The sequence below is a fragment of the Capricornis sumatraensis genome, chromosome 13 (assembly GCF_032405125.1).
Source record: "Capricornis sumatraensis isolate serow.1 chromosome 13, serow.2, whole genome shotgun sequence".
NCBI classification, from domain to species: domain Eukaryota; kingdom Metazoa; phylum Chordata; class Mammalia; order Artiodactyla; family Bovidae; genus Capricornis; species Capricornis sumatraensis.
This window is the reverse complement of record NC_091081.1, coordinates 48,426,799-48,450,020: the sequence shown is the minus strand read 5'-3', so window position 1 is coordinate 48,450,020 and position 23,222 is coordinate 48,426,799. Positions and strand designations below refer to the sequence as shown.

The following is a 23,222-nucleotide window of genomic DNA, read 5'->3' as shown; positions in this document are numbered from 1 at the left end:
CCAACATCACCCCAAGATTAAAAGATGTAAAAATCTGAGTTTCTTAAAACTATCCTTTGGAAACACTCAAACGTAGTGACCCATAACACAGAGGCAGAACTTGGACTCTCCTACTCTAGGGCTCAGGAGAAAGGTGCTCATTGAAGGAGCAGGCACATGAAGACCACATTTTATGAGGTCTTACACTGTCACACTGTCATGTAGCGATTTAATACTAACGGCGGTGAACTGAGTGATAGTAACCAAGACAAGAGCACCATTGCACTTGAAACCTCCCATTCTTCCAACTGTTCAGCCAAGAAGACAAAGGTGTCTGATAGAGCAAAAGTACTCAAGGCTTATAGGGAAATGGGTTCTTAAAAATAAAAAGGAAGGTGGTAGAATCAATCCAGAAACTAGCATAAGAGATTGACTCATCTTAAAGCTTTTATTTACAGGTGTTGTTTTTTTCCAGTAGTTTGAGTGGTGAACACAAGCCTGACCAGGACTAAAACAGGTAGTCTTATCATCACTAGGTTGGCTTCAGCACTTCATGGATGTGCGACCCTAAACAAGTTATTGAACTGAAGACTCAGCTCCCTCTCTTGTACAAGAGTAATATCCAGTTCAGTAGTTGTAAAGATTCAACAGAATAATGATATAAAGCGTGCAGGATACACAATTGCTTATTAAATGTTAGGCATTACTAATATTACTATCGATACATCCCTTTGAAGACTCCAGATTGAGGTTAACAAAAGAAAAGTCATGACTTTATTTAGGACTAATTCTCACAATTTTATTAGTATGATTAACATATTTAGAACAACAATCCCTCAAACCATGACTTCAGATGACATTTTAGTATGTGTACTTCATGGAAATATTTATGTAGGTACACTTCTTTAAACAGGTTCCTAAATTTCAGATTCCTTTTGGATGATACATTACTGACTAAAACTTAGTGCTGTGATATTATGAAATTCTCCCTATTTTAAACAATCACATCCCGGTAAAACTGTATGACTTCAATGTTGTAGACCTAGAGGACTCTAGATTGGAAGGACTAACCGGCTTCAGTTTTGGTGGTTCTTACTGAACTGCAGATGCAGAATCAAGCTGGACTTGGCCATTTTCAAAACACCATAGGTTTGGTGGCACAACATTTAAATCGTTGCTGTTTGCCTAAACTTGTTCAAACACATATCACAGAATGTATACTTAAGTGCTAATCATTTCTATTTCCTTCATTAAGATGAAGTGATCATTTCTGGGAACATAAAAATATGTGATGTTTGTATCCAATTAAATTACATTTAAATATATATGTCACAATCACACATAAGTTCCTTGTAATACATATAAAATTTTCTATAGTTTAGCATCTACAAGGGAGTATTGTGTTTGCTTCTTAATACAAAGTGGAATGGCTTATTCAGAACCTCAATCTCGCGAAGAAGAAAAAATCTGATAGACTGGAAGAACATAAGCCGACCATCAGTATTGTTCCCATTTCTACACAGCTAAATAATCTGCATCAAAAAGCAACAGATGGCCTGATGTTATCTGCTGCATTTAGACTGTGGGCAATCTCTCGCCCCCTCAAAGATAAAAAAACGTAGCTTATCTGGGATTTGATGTATAACATCTCAGTGAATTCACATTACACTAGCATGCAAAGCAGCCACCCTCAGCCAAAACCAGGTTTCAGTTACCTCCCTAGTGATCAAATTATATAATCACACTCTGAGATAATCTGTATGTAAATATAATTAAGAGTTAAACTTGTAACTATAGGCAATTTATTGTTTTAACCAGAATTGGTACAAATTACCTACCTATACCTGTGAAGAAGAGTTCTGTGTTAGGTACTTTAAAATCAAAATGGGTGGTGATCACTTTGTAATGTATAGAAATACCAAATCACTACGTTGTGCACAGAACTAACATAGTATTATAGGTAGATTAAACTTCAAAAACAAACTCAGAGAAAAAGAGATCAGATTTGTGGTTACCAGAGGGGTAGGAGAAACAGATGAAGGTAGTCAAAAGGTACAAACTTCCAGTTATACGATAAATAAGTCCTAAGGATGCAAAGTACAGTATGATTGATGCAATTAACACTGCTGTTACATATGAAAGCTGTTGAGAGTAAATCCTAAGAGTTTTCATCACAATGGAAAAAATTTTTTCTTTTTCCATTCATTTTGTATCTATGAGCTACTAGATATTTGCTAAATTTATTGTGGTAATCATTTCATGATATATGCAAGTCAGATCATTATGCTGTACACCTGTAAATTTATACAGTGCTATATGTCAATTATATTGCAATAAAACCAGAAGAAAAAATAAGGAAGAAATCAAAATAGACTACTGTAATAACAAAAGTATTGTTTGTGTGATCTAATTTACTAAACTTTGTCATTTCTTTACCTGTATTACTAGTATATTTTTAAAGTGCCAATCCTCAGATTCATTTATTCAAAACCAACAAATACGACCTACTATATACAAGGCACTATGCCAGGCACTAGGGATACAGTGCAGTGCAGAGGCCTGATCCTCAAGGAACGTACATTCTGGGAAGTGAAATAGACAATAAATAATTGTAAAATAAATTACAACTGGAATAAGGATAACTGGAATATGCAACAGTGGACTTGACACAGATTTAAAACAGACTAAAGACATATTTAAATACATCACAAAGTATTAGCAGACTGTCTTTATAGGTGACTACTGTCCTCTCTGCAGTAGGATGGTTCTATTTTTTAAAAAAACTATTTATGACATAGAAAACAATTAGAATTCTAAAGGTGAAAAGTAATCTGAATATTTTTTAAAATATTTCAAGCTAAAACATATATTGACTAAAATTAATTCACTATATCCCTCTATAACATATAATTACATGGGCAACACATAAAAACAATTACTCTCTTACACACTTTTTTCTTATACCTCCTTTTCCAGTCCCCTCCAAGAATTTACTTTACAGCACCCTCTCTCCTGCTTTCTCCAACCTACTTTTTCCTACCCATCTCAGTCTCTTGAATGGGAGAGGACCGCTCAGTCCCACTTTATATTTGCCTGGGCAAATCTGTATTTGCCCAGCTTCTATTTCAATTTCTCTGACCCTTTAACATCCTCTCTAAACTGGGGAAGGGGGGAAAGATGTGTCTACTCAACCAAACAACCTGTTACCAAAAAGACAGTTCATCTCATATACAGAAAGGAAAGTCAATGTTTTTTCCCTACAATCCTAATTATTTAGCAACAATCCAGTCACATTTTCTTAACTGGTCTCTCCAATGACCAAGACCCACTAATGTTTAGACAATAGGTCAGGGCACAACTAATAAGATGCACAGCACCCATGGAATCTTTCCTTCAGTGATTACTTATTAGACACTTACTATGTGCAAGGCAGCACTGTCCAACAGAATATTTTCTGAGATGACAATAATGTTCTATATCTATGCTGTCCAAAACGGTAGCCACTGGCCACTTGGGGCTTTTGAATGCTTGAATTGTGGCCAGTGTGACTAAGGAACTGAATTTTTAATTTAGCTTAATTCTGAATAAGAACAAGAAGTTTATTTGGGAAGTGATCCCAAAAAAGCATACGCATGCATGCTTAGTTGCTCAGTTGTGTCTGGCTCTTTGCAACTCTTTGGACTGTAGCCCGCCAAGCTCCTCTGTCCATGGAATTCTCCAGGCAAGAATACTGGAGTGGGTTGCCATTTCCTCCTCCAGGGGATCTTCTCAACCCAGGGATCAAACCAGAGTCTCTTGTGTCTCCTGTACTGCAGGCAGACTCTTTACCCTCTGAGTTTCAATAAGGTAAATATAAATTCAGAGAGCCACATGTGGCTAGTGGCTATTCTACTGGACAGAGACAGTCTAAGGCAAATCTCTGACTCCAGGCCTTTGAGTCAGTGCCTTAATGCAGCTTAAGAAACCTGCCAAAGACAGAGCACCTATTGAGAAAGTGGCTAATGTATGTATATTTAATTTAATTCAGAGTCTAGCACTATACTGAAACTAACTTTTCAGAAAAGTCGTATCAATAGAAGAAAAGTCCTATTTACAAACCTAAAATTGTTTTAGTCCAGCTCCATTTAACAAAAAAGAAGACTCAGAAAATATGAATAACTTGTTTAAGATACTATGATTCATTAGAGGGACAGCTTGTCTCGGATCTGTTAGGAGGACCAAAACATTCAGATAGTTCATCTAGAGACTCCTCTTCCTACTGCAAATAATTATGATGATACAGATACAGATGTAAAAGATAAGAGCCATACCGATGTACTTGCTGTAGCACCCTGGAATGTTGCAGGTATATCATCCTGTAAATCATTTAGTGAAAAAGAGTGGTTTAAGTCCGACTCAGCAATAGTCTTTCCAGATGAATTAACTTCTGCCTATTAAAAAAAAAAGATACATCCAAGAGCAGTGTCACAAGAGGAGATGCACAGAATAACCCACAACCTACTAAATTCTCTCTTGGATTTATTTTTAATTATTTATTTTAATTACTACTTAAATATCAATTATCCATCAGGTAAGCTCTGAACACTCATGGTGTCCAACACTGTGCCGGTAATTTAGGAGGAGGAATAGATGATACCTGTTCTCAAGGAGCTGTTACTTGGTGAAGGACAAAACTAATACTCATGGTTCACGGTCCACTCCAAAAAACTCTAAAAACTAAAGTTTTTTGTAATTTTTAGGCATAATCTGACATGTGAGGTTGTTAACAGTGTATGTATTTTCACATTAGTGTAAATATTCCCAGGTTTGCTGATGAGATATTAATAGATTTGATTATCAGGAGCTGCCCCAGATCTCACTGTGCATGTTAGTGCAAGTTTAATATTTTATACCTGAAATTCTGATGTACAAGAGACATTTGGCCCTAAGATTTTCAGAGAAGTAATGTTAAGTACAACAGGAATCCTCAGAAGGAAGAAAATAAACAACATTTATTAAGCACCTCCTCTTTCAGGCACCACAATAAAACAGAAGGAAAAGTTTCTCCCAAGATCTGGACATGGAAGGATATACAGGATGTAGAAAGGTGAGACAAGGGAGGAGGCAGCATGCTGCTTAATGCAGGCTGACTTTTTTGATGGAGCTAATTAAATTCTAGAAGTTATTAAATGTTTGTGCAAAACATACGCAGATCAAAAGGATATGAGAGATACGTCAGAATATTAACAGCAGCTATTGCGTGGGGATGGGATTATGCATAATTGTTATTTTTCCCTTATTGCTTATCTATAGTTTCTATAATAATAGTTAAAATTTATTATGCACCAGACAGTTCTAAAGTGAGAATTAACTCAATCCTTATAAAAATCAAACAAGTACCATTATTTATTTACAGATGAGAAAAAGGTACAATATGAGCAATATGTCTCATGTCCTACTACTTATAAGCAGCAAAGCTGAGATATGACCCCTGGCAGAGTATACCAGAGTCCAAGCTTTTAACTATTACTATGCTATAATGCTGCTTCTGAAAATATATTAGTTTTGTAATAAGGAAAATAATTTGTAAAGATCTCAGTACAATGGAACTATACTGCTTTACTTTCTATCTAAAATTTGGCTAGGCAACAAAAGGGTTTCATAGTTAGAATTTATTTACAAATTTAGAATACCTTAAAACTGATTTGTCTAGCCAGTTCCTTGGCTTCTTGGTCAGCCTGGCTTGAATCGCTTCCAGATTTTAAAGGCAACAGGATATCCTTCATGGCAAAGCCACATCCCTCACAACAGAAATCTTGTGATCTGGTAGGAAGTAATTTTTTGATGGATATAAATCAGATACTCAAAAGTTGATCTATCTAAAATACTCAAATACCGAGTGATTAAATTTAAAAGAACACTGGACAACTCCATATCATATTCCTACATGTAAATTAGACAATTTTGGCAATAATTATAGTTCAAACAAACACACAAGTTAAATTGTTTTTTTTTTAAATCCATGTCTATTATTCCTCAATTTTAACTATCTGAAATTTTTTTAAAAAATCAGAGTTTAGATTTCATTTTTTCCCAATATACTACCTCTTTATAAGAAAAGTTTTAGATCTATTAAGACAGCATACAAATTGCTTAACTACACTGTCCTTAAGTTCACACACAACAAGCCTATATTAAGTCTGTGTAAAAAGTCCATTATAAAGCTCAAATTGGGAATTCTCTGGCAGTCCAGTGGTTAAGACAGTGCTTTCACTGCCATAGGCATGGGCTTGATCCCTGGTCGGGGAGCTAACATCCCATATTCTTTTGGTGTGGCCAATAAAAAATTTAAAAAATTGAATACTATTTACAGATATTTCCAGGGGAAAAACCCAACAACTCTACTCATCTAAACAGCAGTACAATTTGAAAGATAAAAGACAATTCATGGAAAATCCAGACAATGAAATTCATCATTCATTATAACAAATAGAAGCTCAAAATAAGTCTTAACTAGACTATTTCCTAATATTAATTTGATTTTCTGTGCTTCCATTTTCTATTTTGTATGACTAGAAGTAAATGTGTATAATATACACTGTTACATTACTAAACTTTTACAAAAACTATTTTGTCATACTTCTAGTTCAACATAATAAAACTCTTAGATCTTGAAGAACATACTATCACATTATAAAGAACATACTATTTATAATTTCATGTAAACAAAACACTTGTAAAAGCTGTACTAATTTAGTACTTACCGATGAACATTTTTTGTTTCAGCAGAAGTAGCATTGCTGTCCATATCCTTTTGAAAATCAGTAGTATCCAAATTATTTATCTTAAAGTGTGTGCACTTTTTTTTCCTCCCCCCTCTATTTTTCAGTCGTGCTGAGCAGCATGTGGGATCTTAGTTCCCTGGCCAGGGAAAGAACCCTCACCCCCTGCTGTGGAAGTGTGGCATCTTAACCACGGGACTACCAGCAACGTCTCAAAATGTGTTCATTTTTTAACTGAGAAGTCAGATGAAGTTTAAAGGAGAAAGTTTATTTTTAATACATTAGTTTATCCATAAGGACAGTATGCTACCATGATTGAATGCAAAATCATGTTTTAGAAAGCCTATATCACAGACTAAGAACCTAGACTATATACAGTGAGAAGTCTAAACAAAAGAAGCCTTATTTTTTTTTTTAACCTTGTACATGAAATGAGCTGGATACAAGTATCAATTTAGAAAGTCAACAAAGGAGATCAAAACAAATGCTATGTATTCAAAGTACATACTATAGTCTGTGAATAGTAGCTACAAGGTATATTCTGAACTTGGGAATAACTGTTTAAAAGAAAAGTTGCTGATAAAACAGGGAGTCTATCAAATCTTCCTGAGGGATAGAACCCAGGGATCAAACCCGTGTCTCCTGCACAGCTGGTAGATTCTTCACCGCTGAGGCACCAGGGAAGCCATGCTAGGGTAAGATATACTATCATTTAATTAAACATAATAGATCTGAAGGGGGGTAGGCAGCAAAGTTCAGAACAGGACAATGGTCAAACTCAAGAACTGGTCTCCATACTACTCAAAGGAGAGGCTACTCTGAATCTACTGGGTTATACAGATAGAATGTACCTGAAAAAAACTAGAAGGCAGAACTGCTGGGAAACTACAATTCGATAAAGAAAATCTCCTTTGCTTTATTCCAGATCTTGTTGTGCACTTGCTATGAGGCAGATGCTACAGATACAAAGATGATAAAGTGGGTTTCCTCCCTGCCTTCAAAGAGGCTTTTAAAATTTTCATGGAAAGCAACATACATATCATTACTCTGGCTTTTTTCTACCTGTAACACTGCCCATGTGGAGATAAATGACCAGTACTGTCTTCTAGAAGATACCATGCACTGTAGGCTGGTATTACCAACTACTTTTTAAAGCTAGATAGCATGAAATAAATTCTTTAGAGTCTGATCACTCCTGGGGAAATTAATACAACTAAATTTCTAAGACAGCATAATTAAGACGAGATCCTGTAGCGCCAAGGTAGGTTACACAAAGAGACAGAGCTTATCTGCTAACAGCCATTATCTAGAATGGTATTCACATCTTAACAAACAAGGAAAGGCAAAACTTACTTTTTGGCAAGGGCTCTTCTTTCCTCAGGTGTGTAATCTAGAGAACCTATGGCTCCCTCTCCTTTTGTTGGCATAAACCCAATGATGGCTAATAAAGCTGTTCTTACTGAAATAAAAAGTAAACATCAATCTAAGTTGCTTTGCAAAAGGAACTCGGTCTACTCTGAAAAGAAAAAAGGAAAAGGCTCAGGGTTTCATTAAAAAGATATAAGTAGGGGACTGTATTAAAATGATGCAAAAATCCCAATAGGGAAAAGCATTTTTATTATTTATTCAATAATATAAAATTATTTATCCCAAACAGCTTCAATCTCGAGAGAGTATTATATCTTATTATTTATTAATTGACTCAAGTTCTGTAAGACATGTATTCACTGTAAATACTCACTGCTCCATGAAGGCTGCCAAGTTTCAGGATGATGTCCTGAGATGCTCAAACAGATTTTCTTGCCTACTTCAAATCGTCCGTTAGCCTTAGGAATAAATAAGGCATTTAAAAAATTAGGTATGTGTGTGTTTAATGTTTTATACTTTATAAGCATAAATATATTTTACATATAAATAATTTTTTAAAGAGAATTTTTAGAGGATGGGATCTCTAAGGGATACAGATTTCTGTCGTCTTATAGATACCCCACAAATATTTGTTAGATTCAGAATGAAAAATAAAAGCTGTCTTTAGAAGCTGTCATAGCACATTTTGAAACTGAGTTCCACAACTGACATCTCAGTAACTGACATATAATGACGTCCTGATAGCCTCCTCTGTGCCTAGTATGGTGCTAGGCTCTGGGAAGGAGCTCAAAGAGAAGAGACACAAAGGCTAGGATAAAATCTAAGGACTGGGTGTCACCTAACTAGACCCTGGGGAGGAAGGCTCTGAGGTGGGAGTGCCTCTCAGCAGGATGATGCAATTCCATACAGGAACACAGAAGTGAAAGATGAGAATGGTTTCAGTTTTGTCTTGCTGGAAGAGCTACTGATGGTGTCCAGCAGGCAGGCAGAAATGCAGACGTGCTGACGGCAGAAGAAGATAATGCATTCCTGACGCTTGACCTTCACAGAGGTGATCAATGAAACCATTTCATAGAAACAAGAGAAAACAGCTGTAGTCTGAACTTGTAGCATATCCATACTTGGGAGAAGGAGAGGAAGAAGAGGCATGAAGTTAGAATACAAGTTCCAAGTAGGCAGAGTTTTGACTTACTCTCTGCTACACACACAGGGTACATGGCACGAGTTTAATAAATATTTGTCAAATGAAAGCTGGAGAAGATTTTTTCAAAAGAGAGGAAATGAATCAGAAAGAGCAAATATTGAACATCAGCATACATGATGACATCATTGATGAATAGCTGTGGTGTCAAACACCCTCCACCAGTTTCACCACGTACCAGCTCTTCCTTCAGACCAGCTGGCTCTCCCTACCATCTAGCAACTGAAAGAAGAGACTCCTAACACAGCAGGGCCCCTCCAGGCCTCCCACTCCAGACCTACAGCCAGCATGACTAATTCTCAATATCACCTAAGATTTATTAAGCAGCTTCCATATATCAGGAACCTGACAGTATGATTATATTCTTCATATACATTCCTTTTGACAACTGAGAAAAATGAATTTCAAAGAGATTATGTAACCTGCGCGTGACATGATGGACATGGCACTGGCCAGAATTCAGGTCTATTGGCTCTAAAACGAATGCTGTTTCCACTATAAACAAACACCGTAGGGAAAAACATTAATTTGGTAATGATGATAATTTTTTCTTTCACTATTTGCTACTCCATGTGTATCAGAAGTTTAACTTAGATTGGAAAAGGATGAAGACTGAGAAGAGAGCTGCTCTCTTGAGACTGGCGTAGTAAGCATGTTTCAACGGAGTGCTATGTGTGGTCACCAGAACACAAGAGATGACACTATAGAGTTAGGATGTTTTGAAGGTTACAAAGAGAAAAAAAGGCTATAGCTTAAAGTCATAGCAGAGACATGGGAAGGTTTTTGTTTCATTTTTGCTTCTTTCAAGTTAGAGGATAATCAAACACATACATGAAAGGAAATGAAGGAAGGAAAGCTTTAACAATTAAGAGAGGAATTTGCTGATGGAACAAGGTCCCAGGAAAGATAAGAGAAACCTGGATATATTATAGCTTTTCTTTACATGGAGATAAAACATGTGAAGATGGAGAGAAATTCTAAGATATACACAGTAATAACATAGCTAACATTTATTGAGGACTCTACGTCAGTTCTTATTCTAAGAGCTGCATGTGAAGATGAAGAAACTGTAAAAAAAAAAGATGAGGAAAATGAAGGACAAAGCATAAGGTGAAAAGCTGAAGGAGATAATGGGATGAAATACAACAACAGTAACTACCCTCTACTGAGTACTTATCATGTGCCAGACACTGTGCACAGCACTCTGTCCACTAATTCACTGAATCCTAACAATCACACTATGGCAATGAGCATCACAAGTACTTCTCAGATGCTTCAACTTCCTAGGAATTTTTTTCCAGAAAAAATATAGTCCAAGGTCTGGTCTCCAAAAGCAAAGTTATAATAATAATGATCTACTTTATTTCTTAAGAAGAGATGGCAAGAATACACAGAAGAACTGTACAAAAAAGATCTTCACGACTCGGATAATCACGATGGTGTGATCACTAATCTAGAGCCAGACATCCTGGAATGTGAAGTCAAGTGGGCCTTAGAAAGCATCACTACGAACAAAGCTAGTGGAGGTGATGGAATTCCAGTTGAGCTGTTTCAAATCCTGAAAGATGATGCTGTGAAGGTGCTGCACTCAATGCCAACAAATTTGGAAAACTCAGCAGTGGCCACAGGACTGGAAAAGGTCAGTTTTCATTCCCATCCCAAAGAAAGGCAATGCCAAAGAATACTCAAACTACTGCACAATTGCACTCATCTCACAGGCTAGCAAAGTAATGCTCAAAATTCTCCAAGCCAGGCTTCAGCAATATGTGATCCGTGAACTTCCAGATGTTCAAGCTGGTTTTAGAAAAGGCAGAAGAACCAGAGATCAAATTGCCAACATCCGCTGGATCATGGAAAAAGCAAGAGAGTTCCAGAAAAACATCTATTTCTGCTTTATTGACTATGCCAAAGCCTTTGACTGTGTAGATCACAATAAAGTGTGGAAAATTCTGAAAGAGATGGGAATACCAGACCACCTGACCTGCCTCTTGAGAAATCTGTATGCAGGTTAGGAAGCAACAGTTAGAACTGGACATGGAACAACAGACTGGTTCCAAATAGGAAAAGGAGTACATCAAGGCTGTATATTGTTACCCTGCTTATTTAACTTATATGCAGAGTACATCATGAGAAACGCTGGACTGGAAGAAGCACAAGCTGGAATCAAGATTGCCAGGAGAAATATCGATAACCTCAGATATGCAGATGACACCACCCTTATGGCAGAAAGTGAAGAGGAACTAAAAAGCCTTTTGATGAAAGTGAAAGAGGAGAGTGAAAAAGTTGGCTTAAAGCTCAACATTCAGAAAATGAAGATCATGGCATCCGGTCCCATCACTTCAAGGGAAATAGATAGGGAAACAGTGGAAACAGTGTCAGACTTTATTTTTCTGGGCTCCAAAATCACTGCAGATGGTGACTGCAGCCATGAAATTAAAAGACGCTTACTCCTTGGAAGAAAGGCTTTGAGCAACCTAGATAGTATATTCAAAAGCAGAGACATTACTTTGCCAACAAAGGTCCGTCTAGTCAAGGCTATGGTTTTTCCAGTGGTCATGTATGGATGTGAGAGTTGGATTGTGAAGAAGGCTGAGCGCCGAAGAACTGATGCTTTTGAACTGTGGTGTTGGAGAAGACTCTTGAGAGTCCCTTGGACTGCAAGGAGATCCAACCAGTCCATTCTGAAGGAGATCAACCCAGGCATTTCTTTGGAAGGAATGATGCTGAAGCTGAAACTCCAGTACTTTGGCTACCTCATGTGAAGAGTTGACTCACTGGAAAAGACTCTGATGCTGGGAGGGATATGGGGGCAGGAGGAGAAGGAGACGACAGAGGATGAGATGGCTGGATGGCATCACTGACTTGATGAACGTGAGTCTGAGTGAACTCCGGGAGTTGGTGATGGACAGGGAGGCCTGGCATGCTGCGATTCATGGGGTCACAAAGAGTCGGACACGACTGAGCGACTGAACTGAACTTATTTCTTAATGGATAGGAATACGCAAACTACACTTTACAGCCTCCAGAAAGCATTTCAAAAAGCCGAGAATTCTTACCGTTAGGAGAATAATGCTTGGTGGTTTCATGGGATACTCTGGTGGCAGTACTATTCGTCCATGATAAACTCCTCCATCAAAATCAGAATCTGGGGGCCCTCTAACTGTGAAGTGCCATTCAAAAAGATTATCCTGAACAAAAACAATAAGCAACAAGGGATCAAGAACATTAAAAAGTTGGATTGTTTCTACCAGTATTAGAAACATTACTGGGTGAGAAAAATTAACATTTTATACTATTCTAATGCACAATGTCTCAAGTATAAAAGTTATAAGAAAAAGCTATTTAATCTAGCTTTCATGTCACATAAGAGCTAAAATTTTCTTTAATGCATTTTAAAACACATGAGCACCGTTTTCATTGCTGTTGTTTAGTCGGTAAGTCTTGTTCAACTCTTTTGCGACCCCATGGACTGTCCATGGTATTCTCCAGGCAAGAATTCTGGAGTGGGGTGCCATTTCCTTCTCTAGGGGATCTTCCTGACCCAGGGATCAAACCCACGTCTCCTGTATTGGCAGGTGGATTCCTTGCCACTGAGCCACCAGGGAAGCCCCCTGAGCACCATTACATGTTCATAAATAAGATTATAGATTTAATACTTCCTATTACATTAGCTCCATTTATTTTTTCTGAAAAATATCTTCTGGACCCTGAAGTTTTAATATGGACTAACTGCTTGACACATTCCAAAATTCTTCACTTGAATGTCTCCTGGGTTTACTAGAATCTCAATCTTCCTTTGTATGTTTTGTTCAGTTTTTGCATTATTTTGGTGTGTTTTATTGTCAACTACATTTCTCTGAAAGGAATATAAGAAAGAAAATCTGTACTCCTATATGTCTAAAAATATATTTATTTTGAGTTCATGCTTGATCGGTTTTTGGATGTGGATTTACTTAATTAATTAAAGTATTTTTATTAAAAATTTATTTACTTTTATTAATTATTATTTGATCTAAAAATATTATGGAGTTAATTAAACTGATAAATAACCCCTGAATCCCAATTAGTGAAAATGATTATTTATGTAATCAAATAATTTACTATAAATTTGGATTATTTTAGCAAACTTTCCAAATTTATCCCTCATAGATGCCGAAAAGCTTATTAGTAAGTGGTCAGTTAACACATGGGCGGTTAACATTATATGTTAATATCCTCGGTTACCAAGTACTTCATAGTTTGCAAAATACTTGCATGAACATTATTACATTTTAGTCCCACCATTACCATGAAAATGAGACTGGGCACATTTACATACCCTCCTTTCACAGACTGGAAGACTGAGGTGGAGGTAGAGATGTTTGTACAAAAAGCCCAAACTAGCTGCAGAGACCCCTCAAGGGGCTAAGTCTCCCAAATATAGAGTCTGGAGTTCTTTCCACTTTTCCTCCCTCATACCTAAACTAATTTAGTATCTGAGGCCCCCCTCCCTTTTTTTTAGCTGAGCTGTGGCATGGGGGATCTTAGTTCCCCAATCAGAGATTGAACTCCTGCTGTGGAAGACTGGAGTCTTAACCACTGGACCACAAGGAAAAGTCCCTGAGACCCATTTTATAGAGACCAGAAATCTGCTTCTTCTAAAGCATCTGATTCTGAATGGCTAACAGAAATACTCAGTGTATACCTTAAACCAACACAACATGGTAAATAACTGTGCTTCAATTTTTAATGGTTTAAAAAAATACTCAGAAAATATAGGGAATAAAATATATCAGTAAAGCATACCAACACATTTATAATGACTCAATGCAGTGAAGAATAACTTTAAGAACCTTAGAAGACAGAGACAGAGCCTAACCTCTAAAGGCTGCGCATGGTAATGATCCGTTGGGTCTTTCAGTTCTGCTGCTTCTTTCATCAAACGTTTAACAGCTGAAACGAAATTCACAAGACAGAGACGTTTCAAATAAACTTTTTCCATGTGATCAGCAGATTTACAGACCTAATGAATAAGTTCCTACTTCAACAAAAAACGTGCAGGGGACTTATTCAATACAGCATATGATTTAATTATGCGATAGTAGTAATAATGGGGGAAGAAAAGGCAGCTAGGCACTAGAAGAGTTACATATTAAATTTAATATATAGAGAAGTTTCAAAGAGATGCTATTTTTCTCTAGTAAGTACTTATATACACTCCCTATTAGGTAGCACTCAAATATTAATTCATGTAATCCTCAAAACAACTGAGATAGGTGCTGTTTTTATCCCCATTTTCCAGATGAAGAAACTGAGACATGGAGAGATTATACATGTCCAAGGTTACACAGCTGGTAAATGACAGAACTAGGATTTCAACACAGGCAGTCCAAGTGTACCTGGTTAAAGATCTACATTGACAAGAAACATGGCCTCTGGCACTTATGCTCATAAACAGTAAACCCCGTAAAATCCTCAACATCAGAACTTTCCACTCAATATCTTCTTTGACTTAATGGCACTGTCCTGACATCACTGAATCTCCATAGCCCTAACTGAATTCCTGTTTGAAATGATTTCTTTGCTAAATTAAAACCTCCAATCCACTGACCCCACAACTTTCTTAACGCCACCTACACCTATACTCCTCTCTATCCATCGAAGAGCTCTTGGCTCTTAGATGTTCCCCTTTCATACTCCCTTAATAAATTCAATCCTACCTGAGTCAACTCAACCATCTTCTAATTAGGAGTCTATACCCAAACAGCTAAGCATTACTGAACAGGGTTTAAAAAGTCACAGAGACAGGCCCACTGATGCTATTATAGAGGTATTATTAACAACCTCCGCTGGGACATGGGGTGCCGCATCCAATGCCACACAAGGTTCTATATCTCCACCCAACACCTTCCAACTAGTACCCCAAGGCTATTCATACCTATTCACTCTCTTCTCTTCCACCTCTTTCAGTTAATGGCACAGACTTTATCCCCATGATAAATGACTGTGAGCAGCCTACAACAGTTTGGAGTCCTATGTGTATCTGTACCCTCTTTCCTACCCTATTGGTTCATAAAGGTCAATCCTTTGATCCCAGCCCCCTCACCCTCAAGCTTTAGATGCTAAAAAAAAAAAAAAAAGTCAGGACACTGGTATAGGATACAGGATAGCAAAGCCAGAGAAACACCAGATAGCTCAAGGCTCTCTGAAACTCTGCTTGAGAACAAACTAACGTAGTTTAATACATGTTATGAGAGAGGTACGCACCAGGTGGGCACCTAACCTGAGAGCAGACAGAAGAGAAAAGGGCTCAGGTACTGAGATCTGAAAGAAAGACAGTAGGAATTATCCAGCTAGGTATGAATAAGCAAAGGAAACAAAAACGGTAAATGTGCAGTGGCACAGATAGGCATGCTATGGGGAGAGGTTACCTGAGAAGCAACTCACACATAAACAACCCAACAGTTCCTTATGTACCAGGACTTTCGCAGTAAATTTCATTAATCAAGGGTTCCTAAGCTGCAAAAAAAATTCTTAAGTCACTATCCTATTCCATAACTATTAATATTCTTTTCCATCTCCTACTCTGAACTAATCCCTATAGGCAGAGAATTTGTTCATCTGATCAGTAAATATTCACTAAGCTCATACTAGATGCTATGTGTGCTAAATTGCTTCAGTGGTGTCTGACTCTGCGGAGCAGATGCTATAGCTACGAGCAAACTAAAATACAGTTTCTGTTATCAAGGAGCTTACAGTCTGGGGGGGAGGAGTCAATGCAAATAATACAATAAATGCTTTATTAGAAACAAGCACATATTGAGACCCAATTTCTCCCCCACCCTCCACCCCTGAGTTCTAGTCACTCGGCTTTGTTCAGTTCTTTGCACACATTCTACCTTCTATTTCGGACCTTCCTTCTTCCGCACCAATTCCTCAGCCTGCAGCGCTGCTCCTCTTCCCATCCCCCACTTCATCGAGTCTGGCTCTCACTAGACCTTTAAGAAATTTACTCAGAAGGGTCTCCTTGATACCGTCCTTTGTCCACGCTCAGAGGAGTGACTAGAGATTCCTATTGGGACACATAAAAGTCCCTGAGGAGTCCTGGGAGGAGAGTGGACGCCAGGAATGCTCTCCGAGTTATTTCTAGTGGTCAGTCAGGTTTGGAAACCGCCGCTCTGGAGACTACGTTGAGTCCCCTTGCTCTAAGTCCTCACAACATTCTATAATTTCGCTTTTATAAAGTTTACCTTCACTGGTGATTAACACCTGTCTTTCGTGCTCAATAACAACATCTACTTCACTGAAGTCTCCTCCGGACTTAGCACACAGTAAACACTCATATATTAGCTGAAATGAATGTTAGTATCTTCCCCCAACAAAACTCTCTCCAAAGATCTGATTAAAAGCAGTGGTTTTCAAATTTATTTGATGAGATAAAATCCTTTGTCCAAAGAAAGGTTTAAGGAGGACCTCAATATATAAAACAGATAACAGCAGGCTAGCATGGAAGGACTTCTAAGCTATCTACCCTCTTCCACCTATTCTAAGAGGCCCAGAGAAAAAGAATTGAAAACCCTTGGTTTAGAGCCACGTAAAAATACCATTAAGTTAATACTATCAGATATAAATAAAATCATGAAAGTTGTTTAACATGACTAGTTTTACATGATTGCTGTCAGCAATCAAAGATCCCAAGGAAACTTTTTTCTTTACTTCTCATCAGCTGGCTGCATAAACTGACGAGGTCAGATTTTATTCATTCCGTAACCTTATCACATTTTTCTCTGTCTCTTCCTCACTCAGTTTATTAGGAGAGAAGAAAATAAACATCCAATGGATATTATGAGATGTATGGAAGGGTCAGAACTGCTGCAAGAAAGAATTTAAAGGAACAATCACTGGCTCAACTGAAACAAGAGGGAAAGGGGCAGGGCACAACCTCTGAAAGAATGACATGGCCCAAGGCCCATCAGCAACAGAAACTGATTAGAACCAAATAGGTCCAAGATGGCAGACAAGTGGACTTCCACTAGACCTTGAGCCTCAGTATATGTTCATGCTCTTTCTGACACTTCAGCAAGCTAAAGGACACACCAACAGGCACCGTGACAGTTCCAAGGCAGTTCCTCCACCAAAAAGTGGGCAGTGGCCCAATTCCAAAAAATCCCCACCCCCTTTCCCAAAATGGCTATTACGGTCCTCCCACTCATTAGCCTATGAAATTACCCAGCCCATCAAAGCTAACGACATCATATCTCCAGGCACCTCTCACCTTCTGTGACAGCCTACACTCTGTCTGTAGAGTGTGTTTCTCTCTAAATCCACTTCTTACCTATCACTTTGTCTCTCACGGAATTCTTTCTGCGATGAGACATCAAGAACCTAAGCTTCATTACGTGCAGAAACCAGATGTGTGATCCCAGTTGGAGGACTGTGGGTTCTGGCTGAGTTCAAATCCTGGCCAAGTGAGTTCAAGTCTTAATATGAGGTGCAAGGTTTCACATGGTTTCACTAAACAAGTTGATTTATTAGTTCATGGGCCAACACAAGGACATACCATGTGAGAGCCAAAGTACATAGTCAAACAGAAGGTAAAACTATTCTGGTGTACTTATAATTCATTTTTCCGGAAACAACATATACTATGAACATTTTTCTGAAAAAGAACATGGACTCTGGAATTAGATCTGCATTAAAATTGGCTCTGACATTTTGTAGCTCTAAATACTTGAAAAGTCTCCCAGTCTTATTCTGCTGTAATGTTTATATCTGTCACATGAAAGTCAGTAATTTCTTCACATAATTCTCCTTTCCTTTTCACCCCTCCCTCTTCACCAGGTCAGAAATGGACTGGGATTCAAGGTCCTTCAATGATTCTCTCTGGTTTAAATGCAGGCCTTAAGCATATGAAGTTGGCAACATGGCATGGCTCCCTGCCCACAAAAGAAATATCACTGCTATGGAATAGTCAAGATTCAAAATACTGCCTGGAAACTAGAGCTGGAGCATAGTATGCTCCTGACACTCCATCTCTTGCTACCACATGGCTAGTGAGGAAACTTCCCATTCCAGCTCCTCTCTTATCTCTTTGCAAGGTTATAAATGGAACTCTCCAACCATGGTAAGATAAGATGTGATAGCAAAGGAAAGGAAGGTGGGGAGCACATGCATTCCTGCTTTCTTCTTTTCATGGAGGCCGCATGACCACTCTGGATCCAATCTCTAGGTTTCAAGGGCCTCCCATTAGCATTCTTCACATGCTCAGCTAACTCACTGGACTTTGGAGACAAAGCTCCAGGAAAAGGGAATCATTTACTGGTCACTCTCATGCATCTATATTCTCTTGGAAAATAAATATCTTGATATCATCAGACTCCGAAGCATGGGTAAAATGCAGGAGCCAGGCTTATCAAGGATGTGAAGCCAATGTCATGCTCCCCAAGAGCCTCTTCCTGCTCCCATAGTGAAGACACTTAAGCAAATATTTAAGGACTGATATTTCTGCCCAGGAAGATCTTGCAAAGGTATATATTCGACAAACATTTAAAGAATATCTGAGTTATGGAGATAGAAGAATGACCAAAACTGCTTCTTGTCTTCAAAAAGCTCGTAGAGAAAGACATGAAAACAATTAAAACAGAAATACTGACCAATTGTGCACAATCACACGGACTCCTTAGCATGCCTAGGGAAGCTGGACAAGGCGGAACCTTAAAGAAGACTGAAGAACTAATAGGAATCTCACATGAACCAAGGCATACAGGTTAGAGCTGCTCCATCTGGATAATCACTCAGGCCAAATGGATAAATGGTGAAAATGCAAAGGAGCGTAAGAGTGTTAGGAGATGAGGCTGGTGAGGAAGGCAAGGATCAAATCACGTTCAGCCCTCTGTGTTTAGTTGCTCAGTTGTGTCTGACTCTTTGTGACCCCATCGACTGTAGCCTGCTAGGTTCCTCTGTCCATGGGATTCTCCAGACAAGAATACTAGGGTGGGTTGCCTATCCCTTCTCCAGGGAAACTTCCTGACTCAGGAATAGAACAGGGGTCTCCTGCATTGCAGGCAGATTCTTTACCAGCTGAGCTACCAGGGAAGTCTACTTTGAACTTTATCCATAGCTACAAGGAAGCTATTAAAATTTTGTCAATTTGAGGGGGCTTCCCTGGTGGCTCAGCTGGTAAAGAATTTGCCTGTAATGTAGGAGACCTGGGTTCAATCCCTGGGTTGGGAAGACCCCTGAAGGGAATGGCTACCCACTCCAGTATTCTGCCATGGAGAATTCCATGGACTGTAGAGTCCATGGGGTTACAGAGTTGGAAACAACTGAGCAACTTTCACTTTCACCAGGAAGCTATTAAAATTTTGCCAATTTGAGGACCGACCTAATCAGTTTTTATTTTGTTTCAACTGATCTGGTGATGATGGACAGTAACTGATTAGATATATATGACTTTGTTCACTGGTGCCCACATGGAAATGCATGTATTTGTGTGTGTTTCAGGGTAGGGAGTGGAATAAAAAAGTAGACCAAGATCTCAAAGATGACTCCCATGGGTTCCTGGGGGCTGTCAATTCCTGAGATAAGGAAAGAGGGGGAGCACAGAAAACTGATTGGTTTTTGGTTTTTACACCTTGTAGAGATTTTTGGCAGGGGGTAGTTTGTGGGAAATCTAGGTAAAGATGTTAAATCACCAGTAAGTTCTATAGCCTAGCAGAAGGATTTAAATCGGACATGAAAACTTGAGAATGATTAGCGTGAAGGGGCAGTAGATATCTTGGGTATGGACAGAGTAAGTGTGTGCTCGGTCACTTCAGTCGTATCCTACTCTTTGCAATTCCATGGACTGTAACCCGCCAGGCTCCTCTGTCCATGAGATTCTCCAGGCTAGAATATTTGAGTGGGTTGCCATGTCCTCCTCCAGGGGATCTTCCTGACCTAGGGATTGAACCCGTGTCTCCTGTGTCTCCTGTGGCTCCTGCACTGCAGGCAGGTTCTTTACCACTGAGTTACCAGGGAAGCCCATGGATAGAGTAACTCCTATATTTCTGATGGAGGTAATGGGTGCCTTTGCACCAGTTTCTTATATGCCAACCATCTGCTGAACGAGCAGATAGGGCCCTTCTGAAGAAATCTTGCCACAGGAAGTTCTTTACACGTTATGTCCCCTTACTTTGTACTCTTGAGACCCTGATACTTAGACCAGAACAGACCCAAAAAAGAGAGCAGGGTGCCTGATCCAGAAGCAACTACTGACAGGGTAGTCAGAGGCTTATGAGGTAGCCTCACATAGAGTTCTGCCCATTATCACAGGTCCATTCTAGAAAAATCATTAAAAATACATTGTTCCATCTATAAAATGAACAAATTTACTATCCATATGCTAACAAACTGGCCTTTAACCAGTTATTTGTATTGTCTTAATTGTCCCATCCATATCTCTAAGACAATTCCACGTCAGATAGAAAAAGGGTTATAGCTCTTACATTGTGCAGCGTTTTTAACCACTTCCTTTCATGCATTCATTACCTTAAAAAGTATTACAAGACAGAAAAAACAAAGAAAACATTTTCACTGTGCTTCCCGCACTTTCAATAAGTTCCATATTTCAGCTAATTCACTTTTTCCGTGAACACCAAATGATCTGTAGAATTAAAACAAAAAGTTTAAAAAAACTCTTTTTTAGAACAATAGCACTACCTCTGAGGAAATGAAACCGAAAAGACGAAGCAATTTATTATACAGCTAGAAGCATGTCTACCAAAGAAAGCTCAACCAGTACCTACCTTACAGTAGGTCATACAGTGTAGAAACAGAAAAAAATTCTGAAGAATTTTATAAGCTTATCACAGTCTCGGGTACAATAACCTATCAAAATTCAGCAAAGTCCTCTGACAACAATCTCTTGGGACCCACCAACACTCCATTCCAAATTGCACTATTACTCATTTTCATTATTCTCTGGACATTCCACTAAATACCTCAGCTGTCTCAAGGAACTTGGTACCATGTGACCAAACGGTCACCCTACATTTTACCCACACATTTTTATTAAAATCTAGCACAATTTTCACATTCTAAGCATTCCACCATCTAATCTTAAAATTAAGCTTTTCTTTCCCTCTTTCTCTTTCATCTCCCTTTATTCCTCCTGGCGTAGGAGATGGGTTGAGGATGGCAGGGGTGGTGAATCCACTGAAATTGAATCCTATAAACGTATTTCTTGGAGAATCCAAACCCTTCCGCGGATTTTTTTTTTTTTTAAGTCTATGGCTCCCCCAAACGTTATGACTGATTCTTGGTTACCGGAGAACGTTTCTTAGCCTGACAGAACTCAAGTTAACAAAGCTCTGTTCAATCAGTATCCTCAGGCTTTTCTTCAGTTTTTGTTATGTTTTTAAGTCATTAAAAAAAATCCAAGATTCACAGTATCAACTCTCTCCATGAGCATGCTAATCTTGCTGATTCTTACTGAGAAGTCGCTTCTTCGGAAGGAAAAAAAAAAAAAGAACCAATAAAGGTTGGCCAAACCATCAACTAAAATCCTTTATTAGGATTATTTAGACCTGAAGTGTGGAGTTTCTCCCTCTGAACAAATTTATCAAGGTACAAATCCAATACCACTTACAGAATCCAAAGGTTTGTTTGAAGCCTGTCTTAATCTGAGAGCTGCTTCCTTTTCGTGCTTCTTTATTTTGTTGTTTAGTCACTAAGTCGTTTCTGACTCTTTTGCGACCCCATGGACTGTAGCCCGCCAGGCTCCTCTGTCCACGGGATTCTCCAGGCAAGAACACTGGAGTGGGTTGCCATTTCCTCCTCCAGGGGATCTTCCGGACCAGAATGCAACCCGCGTCTCCTGCACTGGCAGGCGGATTCTTTATCGCTGAGCCGTCAGGGAAGCCCGCTTCTTTATTATACACCAGAAAAGTATTTGAGGCTAGGATTGTTTGGCTGCTTCTGTGAATGAAGCAGGGGTATTAAAGACAGGAAGAGAAGTTTCTATGCCTGAACAGAGACATACATACATCATACCAGTATGGCTAAAATCATGGTTAGGTCTAAAGTACATGGCTCAACTAGTTTTCTTAGCTTTTTGGTTAACCGCTTTAGTCCAGAACATTTCCTTTATGTCTGTAATTCTATTTGCCCCAAAGCCTGCAAACAGGACGTTTAAACGAAACGAGAGTGAGTTAAACAGCTAATAAAAGTCCGGTGGCGGCGACGGAGAAGAGCTAACGACCGTGTTCAAGGCGCAGGTAGGGCAAGGGGTTGATCTCTATTACTCACGGCCATCACCATTACACCTGTTCGCGGGGACGAGCTGATAACCCAGTTCTACGTGGCGAAAATGAGGGAAAGGCAGTCGGGGTGCGGAAGGGAGACCCCAGGTTTTGTGCCTGCCGGGCCGCCCGGCTCCGCGGCCTGCACCAGCCCGGCAGGCGGCGGGCTGGCGTAGAACGCGGAACCGGGAGCAGAGCGGCGAGTGGCGGCCGACGCGAGGGGACCGCGGCGCGGGTCCCCGGGGTCCGGGGTCACTCCCCCATCGCGCTCACCGTGCGGCACCGCCCCCTGCCCACAGCCCCGCTCACCCGGACTCTTCAGGTTGTAGCGGGTCTCCATGGCGGGGGGCTGGCCCGGCTCCAGCCTCCCGGCCCGCCGCCGCCGTCGCCGCCTCTCCGCGCCGCCGCCTCCCGCGTCTCAACTCGGTTCGGGCCGACCGCGTCTGGCCGAGGAGCCTCCGCGGTGGCCGCCCCGCCCAGGCCGGGACTGCGGGCGGGGCGGGAGGGCGCGGGCTCCGCGGTGGCGCCGCCTCCTGCGCTGCTCCCGCGCCTCCCAGAGGGCCGGGCAGGCGCCGGCGCCGGCCGGGGTGTCGCTGAAGCCGGGGCTGGGCTGGAGGTCAGCCTCCTCGTCTGGCCGCGGGCCCAAAGCCGCCA

General features: G+C 39.7%; 1 protein-coding gene across 1 annotated transcript in view; it reads right to left on the bottom strand.

Annotated features, from left to right (window-relative positions):
- The window catches only part of UBE2J1 (ubiquitin conjugating enzyme E2 J1), a 30,657-nt gene extending 7,673 nt beyond the window's left edge, over positions 1-22,984 (bottom strand). Inside the window, exons 1-7 of the mRNA XM_068984907.1 lie at positions 22,878-22,984; positions 14,168-14,241; positions 12,366-12,497; positions 8,482-8,566; positions 8,094-8,199; positions 5,652-5,781; positions 4,290-4,409 (exon numbers count right to left, since the gene is read on the bottom strand). Of these exons, the coding sequence (XP_068841008.1) occupies positions 4,290-4,409; positions 5,652-5,781; positions 8,094-8,199; positions 8,482-8,566; positions 12,366-12,497; positions 14,168-14,241; positions 22,878-22,908 (678 nt within the window). The 5' untranslated portion in view covers positions 22,909-22,984. The remainder of the gene's footprint in view (positions 1-4,289; positions 4,410-5,651; positions 5,782-8,093; positions 8,200-8,481; positions 8,567-12,365; positions 12,498-14,167; positions 14,242-22,877) is intronic.
- Positions 22,985-23,222: the final 238 nt, after the last annotated feature.